Source organism: Mesoplodon mirus (assembly GCF_964341445.2).
Source record: "Mesoplodon mirus genome assembly, chromosome: 12".
In the NCBI taxonomy this organism is placed as follows: Eukaryota; Metazoa; Chordata; class Mammalia; order Artiodactyla; family Ziphiidae; genus Mesoplodon; species Mesoplodon mirus.
In genome coordinates, this window is record NC_138988.1 from 80,421,320 (window position 1) to 80,436,736 (window position 15,417).

Here is a 15,417-nt window from a genome sequence, read left to right on the forward strand (position 1 = left end):
ACCCTGAAAAGGGGAGCAAGTGTTGGCAGCTGATCCTTGCGCAGGACTGAGGCATCACGGATCTCCATTTCAGACAGTGCATTTCAATTCTTGTCGTGTGCCTTTGTCCATTTATATAAAGCAAAGAGCGCTGAGTGACAGCCCCAGTTAGCCTGCATGAGCAGATCCTAATAAACCCTCCCAAACCCCGACCTAAAAAAAAAGAAAAAAAAAAGCCACATGCCTGCCTGTTTGCCTGCGGCTTATTATTAAGACACCTTCTCAGCTTAAACACTCAAAAGCTAACCAAATGAAATGGCAATTAAGACGAAATTACCCCTTCTATCTCTGAGATGAGTCTGGGGCCAGCCGGTTCTTAGGAGGTAGGCAGGGCTGGTGTGCGGACTCAGCAGAGCCTCAGTATTGCGGGCCTGTAGCCACTGCTACCCGCTCTAGGCACTAGACCACTTGATGCGGGAAGATGAATTTTGAATGAAGTAAAACTCAAATACTGTTTGGAAGTCGAGAAATCCACCGAGGAGACAGAGATAAGTGTGCACTGCCTCCTTCATGCCCTCTCTTTGTAAAATATTACTTTCAAACATTTAAGGGTTTTGGGGGGTAATGGTATTCAAATACCTGGTGCCCCTGCTAAATGGTCCATACAACACAGGCCCCCCCCCATTCAGCAGTCTTTTCGAAAAGGAAGTAGGAAAACACAAAAAGAGGGGGAAAATGGGTTGGGTTGAGGAGTGGAAGACAACGTTTCACCTAAATGTAGAATCTTGTCACAAGTCTTTATTCTCTTATATTTTTCTTAAATAGATTGCCAGTTACACTATTTCTTTACGATGGAAACTTGGGACTGTCCATCATGGTTATTTGTTTTAAAGCTGCTGAAAGTGTAAGCTACTGCCAGGTGCTGCCTTTCAAAAAAGGGAAAAGAACCCAAATTCATGTAAATATGGAAAGAGGAGTATTGTTCCCACTTGGGCAAAGGCAGATACCCCAAGTCTGGGTGAAATTGATTTGGGTACTCGTTGGAAAAAGCAGCTTTCAGCATCCAGGGAGTGGAACCAATAGGCATGAACACTTACTTGTGTAAAAGAAAGCTTTAATTAATATATATTTCTATCTCTAATATATACACATCGGGGCTAGATCTCTATCTTCACAATAAAATGTGTACAAATGCTCTCTGCAGAGATGAGTCCCCACCTCAGTCGGTATAGAAAAGCATGATAAAGGTTGGAAAAAATGGATAAAAATGTTGAAAGAACATCCAGTTCCTTATTAGGCGAAGATACAATATTTATTCCTTGTCTCCTGGGATAAATCTCTTCTGCCTATTGTCCTCCCAGTTCTCAGTGCTGATGCTTAATTTTCAAAACTTCTATATTACCAAGGGACCTACGACATCAGCCAAAGAAATACTCAGCAAGTACAAAATCTGTTCCAGGGAGCTGCTTTTGTGCAGAGGGAAAATTTTGTTCCTACAGGTTTTTAAGTGGGTACGAGGCAAGGAGCTATCTGATCCGGGCAAAGCCATTACAATTTAGATCTCTATCTATAGAACATTTTTTTTCCTTAAAAAAAATTGGAAAATACAAGAAGTTTGGATTTTTTTCCCGATTCTTTTTTTGGAGGGGGAAATTGCATCGTAAGCTTTCGGAGAAACCCAACATGTCAACTACCTTTCCGGGACTAGTCCACGATGCCGAGGTATTATTACTTTTTTTTTTTTTGAGCGCGCGTGTGTGTGGCGGCGGCGGCGTGGCGGCGGCGGTGGCAGCTTCCTCTGTCTCTAATTTATATCGGACCGTTACGTTTAATTATAATCTGGCTTTCGGGGGGAAGTTAAGGAAGGAAAAGGGAGAAAGTTCGTTATGACATCTGTCGCCAGGAAGGGCAACTCTCTGCCACGTTAAGAAACATTTGGCATAATTAGGGGGAAAAACATAATCCTAATGATAAAGAAAGGGAGGAGGGGTGAGGAGAGAGAGATAGAGCTGGGAAAAAGATACTCAGGAAGGCAAAGAGACTGATGGGGTGGGGGGCGGTAGGTGGACAGGGGGGTGGGGAACACGCACCCCTTTTGGAATGGGCTTATTCTAGGAGACTAAAGCAGAAAGGGGGGGTCGGATTCCCTGCCCCAAATGGTTAAGAAAATGAGCACGTTGGACGATTTGCACAGACTGGATTTTTTTTTAATATATCGATAAAGATTTTGAGCAGCTCTGGCAGAATATCCCAGCGTGGACAGCCGCGGCATCTTGTCGTTGGCAGCGGGTTGGAGTGGCGAGGCGCTGCGCCCGTGGACGCTCTCGGTCTGCTGCCCGCAGCCCCGGAGTCAGTGGCAAACCTGGCTCCCGGGGCCGGCTCCCTGCGCAAGTTGGGCAGGGGCTGTGTGTGCGTGTGTGTGTGTGCGCGCGCGCGCGTGTGTGTATGTGTGTGTGTGTGTCACCCGCACCTATATAGGGTGGGGGATTTTTTTCCGAGCTCTCGACTGTGAGGACGAGGCCGCCCACCCCCAGTCCGCCCGCTCGCACAGGCTCCCTGGCGAAGGCGCGCAGCCCGGCTGCGGCTCGGCACGAGCCCTGCGCGCTCGCGCCCCTCAGAGAAAGCTCCCGGCTCCGGGAGAGCCGCGCCTCGGTTGCAAAATGACAAACCTCAAGTTTTTCTGCTCTCCCTTTTCCCCCTCTTCCTTCCAGATACGTCACGACGGATCAAACAGCTACCGTTTGATGCAGCTTGGCTGTCTGGAGTCCGTAGCCAATTCCACTGTCGCCTATTCCTCCTCCTCCCCTCTAACTTACTCCACCACCGGCACCGAGTTTGCGTCCCCCTACTTCTCCACTAACCACCAGTACACCCCGCTCCACCACCAGTCCTTCCATTACGAGTTCCAGCACAGCCACCCAGCCGTCACCCCCGACGCCTACTCTCTGAACTCGCTCCACCACTCGCAACAGTACTACCAGCAGATCCACCACGGGGAGCCCACCGACTTTATTAACCTGCACAATGCGCGGGCGCTCAAGTCGTCCTGCCTGGACGAGCAGAGGCGGGAGCTGGGCTGCCTCGATGCCTACCGCCGCCACGACCTGTCCCTCATGAGCCATGGCTCTCAGTATGGAATGCACCCAGATCAAAGACTCCTGCCAGGGCCCAGCCTGGGGCTGGCCGCCGCGGGAGCCGACGACTTGCAGGTAAATAAGCATGCGGCGAATTGGCGCCCTCCCCTCCTCTCCTCCCCCTCCCGCGCCGTTAATAATCCGACTGTAAGCCGTCTCCCCGCGCCACCACCTCTCTCTCTCTCTCTCTCTCTCTCTCTCTCTCTCTCTCTCTCTCTCTCTCTCACACACACACACACACACACACACACACACGCACACACACCACTTAGGGAAAGTTATCAAAACAATTAAAGGAGGCGTGTGCCACTCTGTCCCTCTCATTGGAGCAGGCATTTCACCTGGACGCTCGGGAGTCCAGCTAGCTGCGGGCCCCCCCACTTTCCGGCGGTCTGCACTGAGGTCTTTTGTGAATCCACGTTTCTGTCCCTGAGGCATGGGGTGGGGGAGATCATGTAGCCTGGGGTTGGGCCAACTGGACTCAGAGTAAGACCCGATGAGTTGATGACCAATCGCACCCTCAGTCTCGGCGCTTTGCTGCGTCTACCCTCGTGTTCCAGGCATTTGTCCTAGACTGAGCTTGTGGGGCGCTTACTATGAATTGGGGGGGCTGGTTTGTTCTCAGAACATTTGGGGGACCCTGAGCGCCAGCGAAAATTCCACCAAATATCCTAGATTGTTGTGGACAGTAAAGAATCGCAAATGTAAGCCTCAAAAATTTACCCCAATGAAAGGCTGTGCACAATGCACTTGGCCGGGTTGTGGGCTTGAGCCTGATGCTCGCCGCCTGAGCAGCACCCAATCCCGTCACCTGGCTGAACGATTCACAACTTTGTTTTTACTCTCCAAGCCATTAATTTTGAGAAAAGATGCAACTCCTTAGAAAGAAGGAAAGGAAACAAGGGAAGAGAGACGGGGAGAGAAAATGAATAGGAAGGGAGGAAGAAAGGAGAAAAGGGAGGGAGGGAGCGAGGGAGAAAGTAATAAAGGGAGAAAGAGAGGAAGGAAGAAGGAATTCAGATATGGTGAAGGCCATGACTCAATCAAATGATCTCTCCTACTTTCTCTCTTAATGTATTTTTGCACATTGTTTGCCAACAATAGAATATATGATTATGCAGACATACTGTCACAGCCACATTTCAAACAAATAAGTCCACACATGTCCCAAACAGAACCCAGAAGACACGAATTTGTGCATTCTTTTGGCTGAAAGTACAGCTCTGTCTGCGAGTTCACACGAAGGTGGCCACTTTCTCCAAGGTCCCCAAAATGAAAGGAGAGACACTGGAAGAGCACGAGTCGGAGACATAAGAGATCCCTCGTTGCGCACAGAAAATCTTTCCCCCTCACTTACCTCTGAGCAAGGGATTATTTAAAAATTAAAGTGAAGCCCTTACAGTCCCAACAAAGAGCCCAAGCCACAAAATCGGTGCACGAGAAAAAAGATTTGGCTCCATAAACCTTGCTTTCTACATTTACATTCACAAAATAATTTTATACGCTCGGGGCATTTTTACATTTTTCACAAGGATCTCCTTATGTCTCAAGAGGAAAAAAATCTGCCATTCAATGCTTAGCTCAACTAAAACCTATTTACTCCTTTTAATAGCCACGTCTGCCGCTGATTTTTTTGTATCTGTACAAATTTTTTTCCTGTGCTAGGCACAAAGCCGGGCATTTTTCAAAAGAGGGGATTAGAACATTTGCAAGCACGAGACAAAGAGCGAATCCCGTGCAAAAGAGCACCGTAGTTTATCCAATTTTCGACTTAGTGCCATTCAACTGGTCATTTATGCAATGTCATCCGACCAAACAACATGTTTTACTTATGAGGGGGAAAAGTTTGTTAAGTGAAGAGACAAAGATTCATTTCCTCTAAGAAAATAAACATCTTAACGGTGCGCCAGAGACTGGGAGGGAAAGTGATTCACTTCCTTGGAGAACTTCTGGCCTCTACCTTTTCCATTTCAGATATTTTGAAAACTTTACTTTCATCCTATGTCTTTTAACATTCTTAACCTCCTTTTTGCCATTTTTTGCTCATACCGAGGGAAAATTCATCATGAGAGAAACACTCCAAGACACTAGAAGAAATAGAGGAGAACGGTATATGATATATTTATGTATCTATGTCTACAGAAGTGTGTATATACATTTTTGATATAGATATAGAGGCAAGTTGTAAGTCTGGCAAGTTATTTTCTTCCACTCCTCCTGGACTTAGTTGTCAGAATGAAAAAGAAAAAGAAAAAGTCATAGATACTTTTAAAAAGAGAAATGGGGAGGGGGTGTGTGGGAGAAACCCGTCTCTCTCCTTTTATTTCTTCCTTTTTAAAACATTCATCAGCATATGCCTCATTTCAAATGCAACAAATGTAAATATACTTTTCCCTGCACAGAATTTTAAGTGAAAGTCCAATGGTTTGGAGGGCGGTCTAAGTCTGCCTAACAGATGCAAACAGTCTTGTGGCTTCAGTTCCATCTTTGAGTCCCCTAAAAAGATTTGCTATGGCCAACAAAGGAAACTGTCACACCTTTTCCCATCACCGCTTTAATTTATGCTCAGTCTCCAACTTTTTTTTTTCATATTGATTTGATAATCACTTTAAGGCAGAACAGTTAAAATAAGAAAGAACTCGTGAGTAGGTTGAAAAGGGGGGTCTTACAGGCCTGCCTCAATATGGTGAAAATGGAGAAGCAAAAGGGAGCCAGGGCTGTAAAGGTTGTTTTGTAAAGTGGGTTTTTATTATGCACCGACTCTCTCCGCATTTACTTAACTCTTCACGGGCTGTTGGGTAGGTTAACACCCTTCAAGGCCTCTTTCAAGTCCAATACCTCGTTTGTTTGTAAAGGAAAATGAGCCTTTAACACATTTAGGCTCAGAAAAAAGAAAGAAGACAGAGAGAGAGAAATTTTTATTTTTCTTAATCAAAAATCAGCAGACCTTTTCCTCCTTCCCAGCTCAAATGATCCCTCAATCCATTAGGAGGCTGAAGGTCTACAGTGAGTGACACTGAAGGTGTTTCCTCCATAAGACACACTTTGGGTAGCATGATAGGATGCTCCTACATCTGGGGTAAAACAGAACCCTCATAAGATATCTTGAATCCTGCGCTTGAAATAGCTCCTATGAGCTCCCAAGAAACCCACAGTGCCAACTTGACACTTCTGGTGTAATTTGCTCCACGCAGAAAGTGCCGTGGAAACTGTCTATATATATGCTATGTGCCTTGATGGGGACTCAAAGGGTTTCTCATTCTCTTATGCCAAGATAAAAGGCACTCCTGTGCTTTGAAGTGTAATATTGTATGGTGCTGTAAAATGCATACCTTAAAATTTATACAACTTTTAGATTGTGGTTTTTCTGGCACTTTTCCCCCTTAAAATTGTGTGTGCTGCCAAACTTGCTTCAGCTCAATGGTTGCATTTAAATGTCTACCATGGGGTTATGGGGAGACGGGGTTCTGGGTGGGACAGGTTGAAAGACTTAATTAACGTGTCTATTAGTATCTATATGAGTGACTTTCTTTCTTTTTCTTTTATTAAGGGCTCTGTGGAAGCCCAGTGTGGTCTCGTTCTCAATGGCCAAGGTGGAGTGATAAGAAGAGGTAAGTAACAACTTATTACAACTAAACATTCTTCTCTCATCTGTCACTTTGTCTTGAAAGTCCAGTGATGCTTTTAAACATCAGATCCCCATCTGATGATAAAGGAAACAATGACTCTTGGTCAATCACTCTTGTCCCACACAGGCATACCCACATTAGAAAGCTTCCCTTCCTCCACTGAGGCTTGAACCAGCCTGTGTCCAAAAGGCTGTGATAGAAGAGATTTGCTGCTCCTCAATGGAGCAGTGACAGAACCAAAGTTAGAGGCAAAAAAAAAAAAAAAAAAAAAAGGGAAAAAATCCTTCTCACACTCCCTTTCCCCATCACCACATCCTCGAGCAGAATTTCTGGTCTCTTTTAGCCCTAAATGTGCCAGCCACAGCCTGGGTGTTTGAGGTAATGGTGTTAGCTTGAGGCTTTGAAAGGTTAAATTCATTGGGCTTCAGGGAAGGCTAATGAAACACCAATATTGTAGCTGCCCTCGTTTTTCTAAGTGTCCAGAACATTTCTTTCTTTAAGGGAGGGTGAGAGGAGGAGGTGGTGTTAACTGTACCGGATAAAGCTCTCTTGTTCCCATCTGTTGAGGGAAACATCTGAATCCAGAGTTACCCATGGAATTGGAAGGTGTGGGGGAGGCAAGGGTGGAGAGCTGTTGATTTTGGCTCAGACACTGATGGGGGCTGCATCTCAAATATTCCATTCTGACAAAAGGTTTTGAACTATGACATTTTAAGGGCCTCAAGGCAGTGCCAATTTTGCTGGCTTCCCCACTTCACTGTACCCAGAGCCTCTGAAGCTTATTTTCCTAGCAAGCTGAGTAACCCGAGGAGCACACAAGGCAAGGCGGACCAGCTGTTATCCCAACTTCATACGAATTAATAAGATGTGGCCTATTCACTAGGACTAATTCCAGCTCCAGGGCCGCAGTTGTCTCTAGTAACCGAACCACTAAAAACTGAGTCACTTCTGATGGCACCAAATAATTGTCCTTCAGTCCCTGTCCATCCCTTTCAAAGCTTGTTAAAAGACTCCAGTGCTTTTCCAAAGAAAAATATGCATCTATAGGAAGCAATGGATTATTTCATGTTTAAACTGCAGGTTTTACAACCCAATGTCCAATGTGAAACTCCATTTAAATTGAGGTGGGAAGAAAACAGAGTTTTCCTTTGGGAAACTGATTATTGTCAGAGTGGATATTTGGAACTTCCATTACATGGAAAATGGCTATTTAAATCTGTTGCTTCACCCTATGGCGATTTGAAAATTATTATTTTTTAAACTGCCAGTGTTGCTCCACAGAGATTTTTTAAAATGGGCCGTATTAAGCTTGTCAGCCAGGCCAATACTCAGCCATTTTGAAATGACATGAAATAGGCCCAGACTAGTGAAAATTGAAATAAAATATACATATTATTGGAGAGAGGGATTAAAATACACAATGAAAGAGGGACCAGGTGACGTGCTGATCCGGGTCCGTTGGGGTGTTCACACTAAAGGTGAGGCCAAGCACTCAGGGCGCACGGAGATGTCGGTGGTGCTGAAGGACAGCGCCACTAATTAGAGCCCGGAGCTGCCTCCTCCCAGAGCCCGGCTTGAGCTACTGCGTTTTTGCGTTCAGTTCCGCACTTGCTCCAACATCACCTTCTCAAATGCTTGGCAATTACATCCGATCGTACAATAGCTGGCAGGGGGTGAGAATTATTTGAGGCCGAGGCGGAGAGCTGGAAGGGAGGAGGCTGTGCAATCAGTTGAATTTTCAGAAAGAGATTTAGGGGATAGCCCTCACCACCCGCCCAAGAAAGGCCAAAGCTCTCCCGTCACTACAAGATGGAAACTACATTCCTATCCTCTCAGGGCCATGGAAATGGTCTTCCTTAGGTGATGTTTGATTGCTCTTGTAGAATTCGGTGTCATTCACCTAAAACTAGGAGCCGAATTTATTTTAAACCAAACATTGATCTTTTAGAAGAACAGCGTGGCTCCAAGGAGAGAGGGGAGGTAACTTGGGGTTTACGTCTGTATTGTTTGACTAAAGCCTAATCCTTCCCCCCTCCATGCAAAGGAATTCAGAATTTAGCTGCTGAGTTTTTTCCATTTCCACATGTCTTAGAGAAAGGCCAATTAATTTAGTTGAGCCTCAGAGACCAGGGTGTGTGTCTCTGTGTGTCTGTTTACTCTGAAAGGATCAATGTTCATGACAATTTGCAAATGGATAGCAAGGAAGTCTTGCATTAAAAGGTGATGTTTGTCCTGCCGCCTGCCCAGCTCCGTCATCTCAGGACTCCCCGTTTTTGAAGAAACGCTAAGGAAGTCCCTTCTCTCTATTGTCACTGGTAGCACACAGGATTCTAACATCAACAGCTCGAGTCACCTTTGTTCATCAAAAATCGGGAGGGCTTTAACTCAAGCGCTCTGCTCTGTCGCCATATTGTGCAATAGCTCAGATGGAAAAGTCTGTTTCTCTTCTAATCCATGCTTTACAGGTGACTCGCCATATGAAACATGATTTCTTGAAAAGCAAAACTTTTTGCCATTTTTTCCTCTCCTGCTGAGCTCTCGGATGCACTTACATTTCTAATGATTTCCAGAATTTACTGTGGGAGGAAAAAAATAGATTTCACTTCTCAAGACCCCTGGATGCTCTTTTAGAAAAAAAAGACAGTGCCCTAAATGCCCTACACGAATTCACCAGGGAGAGGCTGTCCTGTTTGCAGTGTGGTATGTGTGCTTGTCGGGGGGAGGTGTGTGTCTCAGTTCTTTAAATTTGGCCACTTCTGTTTGCAAAGAACAAAATACCATTTCCCTGACTCACTCTGGTAAGTGGCAGTTACACTGTTCTTACCTATAATGAAGCCCTATAGCCAAAGAACGCGGAAGAGGGGCAGCGGCGAGGTAATTACCACCTAGATAAAATATTTGCCACCGCGTCGGAGGTGCAGCTCCCCGAGCGCTCACTCTCGGTTAATGGCGTGCGCGATTTTGCCCGCAGCTCCGCCACTCCAACCATCAGAACCAATAATCTTTACTTTACCCTGTGCTCGCGTATCGATAGCTTCTCTCGCCTCCGGCACTGGCTTTGATATGTTAATATTTCTGAGTAGCAAATTCTGCAGAGATCATATTAATGTTGTACGTACAGAGTGGAGCTTTGCCTTCGTTGAATATTCAGATACTGGGTTTCAAAAGGCATCTCTTGAAGAAATGAGGCTTCTATTTACAGGAGTCGTCTGTGTTTTTAATCATTAAAAAAAAAAGGAGAAGAAGAAGAAAAAGAAAGGAAAACCCACTCTTCTTTTCCCCTTGAATCTTCTGAGGCTCCCTTATGGCCCCTTCCCCTTTGTCAGCTGCTCATCCCTTTCATTTCTCGCTCTGAGAATTTAATAGTAGGAGAACAATGTTGATGACGACGATGATGATGATGAAACTAATAATGAGAGGATCCAGATTGGAAATGCAGGGGTAGGGGTTCAGTTGGCCCATGGCTTTCAGAAGAGGATGGAGATGAGATGAGAAGACCCAGCTTTTTCATATTTGGGTGGAAAGTGACATTTTGGCCCTGGTCTTTTTTTGTTAAATCGGGATGGCAAACTCAAAAAAAAAAAAAAAAAAAGGAAGAAAAAAAAGAAAAAAGTGAAGAGGGGAAGCGCCCTTGTTTCGCTTTGTGATCACTCTGCCTTGCAGCCCCAGGCTAATTTCAGAAGCTTAAATACCGCCATAGCCTCTGGGCCACGCGGAGAGGGAGCGGACCCGGCCACGGGCAGGAAGGAGCGCTTACTGGATTGCCCGTGGCTACACAAAATACAAACTACTTTGAATCAAAACATTTTGGGGGAATTAATATGATCTGAACTCTGCACGTTTTAAGAGAGCTGGAGTGCGTCAGATCGCTTAGAGGTGACTGGCACGCCAGCGGAGGCATTTACGCTACGGTGCAAACACTGTCAGATCTGATTTAATTTCAAAAAAAAAAAAAAAAAAAGCTTCCGTGAAAGGGGGCTTACCATCAGTCGCCCAGTCTGCCATTAACCGGGTGGATGGACCCGACCACGCTTCCCGTCTGCAGCCTTCACGGCTGTCCACAGGCGGCTTGAGCAGAAGGATGAGATTTCCTTTGTTTTTTCGGGTTTCGCGAGGGCCCTGGGCTTTGGAATTGGAGTTAAAGAGAGACTTTGAGTCTTTCAGCAGCTCCTGGAAGGAGTAAGATTAAAGGGGTGTGTGTGTGGGGGGGTGAGAAGCCCTGTTCCTCTTCTTTTGTCAGAACCCCTGGAATCTCTCTTTACTCAGATCACCAAAACTCATCTCTGTGGCTCATCCACTGTGAAAATATTGTCAGAAATACACCTGGGGCTTCGTTTGCCGTCTTAGTCCCCAAACACAGATGCTGCAGATGCAGAATTCAGTCTCCTTTATATGAAGTATAAAATTCATGTACCAAAGGATCTAGAGGCATGGTTTGTTGGAAATCTATTTTAGGGGGAGGGGGGCTACTTTTCCATAGCCTACTGGTGTCTCTCTAATTTCTTTATTGCTTTGAACATCACCAAAAGCCAAAGCAGGCTCTGCACACACGTTACACACCCACCACTACCTTAAACCAGTAGGTCTCTCCGTGCAGACCTCCCTTTCTTTTGTTCTGCGTGGAATCTCGACCTGGATAAGCGCATTCAGACTTGGTAACCCAGTAATACCTGTAACGACATATCCTTCCCCCAGACAGTGCAACTAGCTGCGGATACGGCATCCGAGGCCTATTTGATGGCAGTTAGGCCCCTTATCCCTTTACTGTTTGATTACAATTAACATCTGCTTTGCGTGGAGGGAGGGGATTACGTGGGGCTGGGGGGGGTGTAATTGGGGCTGAGAAGGGCGAGAGGCTAGAGAGAAAGCAGCCGAGAATGCTCCTACCCCACCCCGTTTACACACGCAACTCACAGAAATGCAGCCGCAGAACAAACAGGGACAGGAAACTCCTGTAATCACTTACACATTTTTTAATGTGTCAGAAAAAAACGAGCGATCACTGGAGATGAAGAAGGGAGATAAAAAAATCCCTGCCATTTGTATTTCTTTCATTTGAATTGTAAACATCTGTTTGGCTGTAAGGCGAACAGAACATTTATTTTGCTCTCCAGATTTGGTCTAATGATGTCGACGCCGAGGCGGCGGCGAGTGGGGCGGCGCTGCGGCTTTGGAGAGGCTGCGCGCACGGGCCCGCGCCCGGAAGCCCGCCGGGAAGTATTGATCGCACCTGCGGAGCGCGCGGGGCCTCTAGCCGTCCTCAGCTCTGCTCCGAGGCGGGAAGGCACCCAGAGGGAAAGAGTAGCTTAGAGGCAGCTTTAGGGGTTCCAGGGGAGCCGCAGTTCCTGGGAGAGGGCCCGGACTCTTTCCTCTGCCCTAACTGCCTGGAAGAAGAAGAGGAAAAGCGGACCCAGGCATTGGCGCCTGGCTTTCCGATTCCGTAGCTGCGTAAAAAGTGGGCGGGTCTTGTCGCGCTCTGCAGCTTGCATCCAGCGCCGCGGCAGTTGCTCAACACAATGGTAAGGTTGAGTGGCCTTAACTCGGGTGAACGAGCACGCGTGCGTCCGTTTTCCGTTGTACCTCCTCACAATAAATAAGGGAAATAACTGGAGCAGGTGTGAGCATCCCCATTTTTGAGATGGGCAGACTGAGGCCCAGAATTCCTCGCCTAAGGTCGCATGGGTCACTTGTTGGCCAATCTTTTACCTCTTTCCCTCCCCCACATCGTCCCCAGCACGCCAAGGCGGGTGCAGCCCCATCCCCGTGCTTTTTTGGCCCCACGGGATCTGTCAAAGTCTGGCCGCTGGAGGATCTGCATCTCTGTGTTTTGTGCTGCTTTTGTTCCCCACACAGGCTTTGGTTGACTTTTCACTGTAGTTTTGGCAAAGTTATCCCTTTTATGATAGCCACGTCCTAACAAGTGACCTTGAGTAGATGATTTCTTATGCTGTTACTATAGCTACCCATCTGAGTTTGCAGCATCACTGGAAGTAGGAAGCTCTATCTCCAAATGTCGATTTTTAAATTAGTCAATCCCATGGAAGTATTGCGTCTGTGCACTATGAATGGAAAAGGGATGTACTCTAGAGAAGTTCGGCATGAGGACCCTAGCTATGGCACCAGAGACACCCCTAATTGGAGTGCGGGGTCTAGAATGAATATTATGTAATTTTAATAAGAGCTGACATGCGACACAGACACCAAGAGGAACTTCAGCTAGTGACACTGGGGAGGAACACTCTAAATGGCTTGACGTAGTTGACCCTTCATGACTTTCCTTCTTTGAAATCTCATCATTGCCGTCTGTAGTCTGGAGCCCCTTAGAGATGTCCCACCTTCATTCCAAATGCAAAACTCTGGTTATGTTGACCTATTACTCTTTTCTTTCTCCTTAAAAAATAAACCACTGGGAGGAAAGATATCAGGTTCCCCACATGCTGCTGTAAGCTCTACAAGTTGCCAAATCTTTAACCAGGACAAGAGAGTTCCCCAAGGCTGCAGCAATGCCAAGTATCAAAGTAACAGAAATTCCCTTTAAAGATGCTGTGACATAAAAAATAAAAGACTCTGGAGTTGATGGCTAATCCTGAATACAAAATAAATCCTCCAGGCAATTTGTGTGTGCATAAAGCATATTCTTAATATGCAGCCTCTGTGACTTACCTAATAAATGCTTATTTGAGCATAAGCCAGAAGGCTAACCTGGATGCAGGAGAGAAGACCCAGGGCCCAGAGAGTTCTCTCTTGGCTAGCTGGCAGACTCAGTGACTTCCCTGAGAGCAGCTGGCTTTCAGGGGGTTCACTTTGCCCAAAGGGGGCAGTTTCCCAGTTGGAGAAAGCCCAATATAACTCCTTCTTTTACAAAAATTATAATCTTCTGCAACTCCCTAAATTTGATTTTTAACCTACCGCAGATTAACAAAGATAGGAAAGTTCTAAAATTGTGCCCTTTCCTTTCCTGGAAAACAACACGTACGTTCATAATAAACTTGAGACCGGTTGGGTGAGATTCTTGTGTTCTCCACTGTGTGTGTACTGGCTAGCATGCAAGAGAGGAAGATTTATGTAAGAATATAAATTTGCTGATGATTCATAGTGACCACGGTTGAAAGCCCATTTTCAGGAGAAAATGTGTGAATTTTCAGTAAAAACATTATTATTTATTTACTTTCTTTTTCTTTTCTTTTCTTTCTTTCTTTCTTTCTTTTTTTTTTTTTGGCTGTGCATGCAGCTTGTAGGAACTTAGTTCCCTGACCAGGAGTTGAAGCCGGGCCCCCAGCAGTGGAAGCTCAGAGTCCTAACCACTGGACCACCAGGGAACTCCCTTATTTTCTTAATATTTTTGCTTCAGATGACCTTACTATTGCCTAAGTCCTAAAGCTAACAGGGTCATGATTCTTACAACATGACAATAAAACCCAGATTCACTGATATCTAGCTTACTTTCCTGTTCATCTCAACTTTTGACAGGTCACTTGAGTTTACTTTTAAAATACATTTTGCATCTAGAGGTAAAAAGTGAGAGTATCAGTGAAAGTATAGTGGTAGTTTCTAGACCAGAAATCTGCAGAAATTATTATTATTATTATTATTTGTTTAAAAATTCTCTGTGAGAATGTGCGGTGGGGAAGCACAGTTGAATTTGGTTTTCCAGCTCCTGAGGCAGGCATTTGTACATTTTTTCACTATGTTGGCCACAAGTTTAACTGCCAAGAAGAAGATTTCATTTCGATCATTGAGACTATGACCTTTCAGGCTTCAAACTGAGGGCAGGTTTCCAGACACTAGCATTGGGAATTTAGCCAAGTGTACAGGACTCGTCTTCCAGCCTGTAGAGAGCTGGCTGCTTGGATGTTCTCAATATCCGGTCTCATGTTTTGGAGTAGGGGGCATTCAGGGTGATCTCCAGCCTCGGAATGCTTAGGGAGAAAGACCCGGGTCCTAGCACTTTCAGGGGAATCTTGGATAACTGTAGGACAGCAGGAGGAATTCCAGAAAGCACAGGGGTAGAAACACTTTAAGAGTGGGGCAAAGTTAGCCTGTTCTCTGCACCCAGGTCCAGGGCCCCTTTGCCCTTTTAAACATCCTCCCAGATTCCTTAGCCCCTGTGCCTAGAAAACACACCTGAATCTGAATGCCACAGACCTGATCGACATGACATTCCATCTGAGCTGCTTAGTCAAGGAAGGGAAGGCAGGTGGTGAGTCCTAGACCAGTGCTTCTCAAAACATAATGAGCACATGAGTCACCTGAGGGACTCGTTCAAATGCAGATTCTGACTCAGAAGGTCTGCGGTTGGGCCTGAGATTCTGCATTTCTAACAAGCTGCCAAGGAGATGCCAATGCTGCCAGCTGAGAACTACCCTTTGAGTAAAAATATTGGACAACACTCTCCTGCCCATTTTTCTCCCTCCACCTACTTTTTTTTTCATTTCCCTCATGGAACTTGACCATTTTCTGGAGATGGGTCTTAAGATTACCCATAACTGAAGAAATACAATGTATGCTCAGAAAAGCAACCTTTGAATTTGAACTTGCCACTGAGCCTCCAAAGCTCTGCCCTCAGATTGTTCAGTGCACAGGGAGGAGCCTTGGATCCTGAGGCTGTACAGCCACTGCATTAGCAGCGTGGACACTGGCTCAGGATTTTTGCTTTAAGGGAGGATCTGGCAGTA

General features: G+C 45.9%; 1 protein-coding gene across 2 annotated transcripts in view; it reads left to right on the forward strand.

Moving 5' to 3' along the window:
• Positions 1 to 1,506: 1,506 nt before the first annotated feature.
• TFAP2D (transcription factor AP-2 delta) overlaps positions 1,507 to 15,417 on the forward strand; it is a gene marked incomplete at its 5' end in the record, with an annotated part of 53,727 nt that continues 39,816 nt past the window's right edge. The window contains 3 exons of one of the 2 annotated variants that reach the window (XM_082639119.1): positions 1,507 to 1,701; positions 2,691 to 3,188; positions 6,664 to 6,724. In XM_082639119.1, the coding sequence (XP_082495245.1) occupies positions 1,663 to 1,701; positions 2,691 to 3,188; positions 6,664 to 6,724 (598 nt within the window). Of the gene's footprint in view, positions 1,702 to 2,639; positions 3,189 to 6,663; positions 6,725 to 15,417 lie in introns of those variants that run through there. The other variant, XM_082639118.1, reaches the window with a different exon arrangement.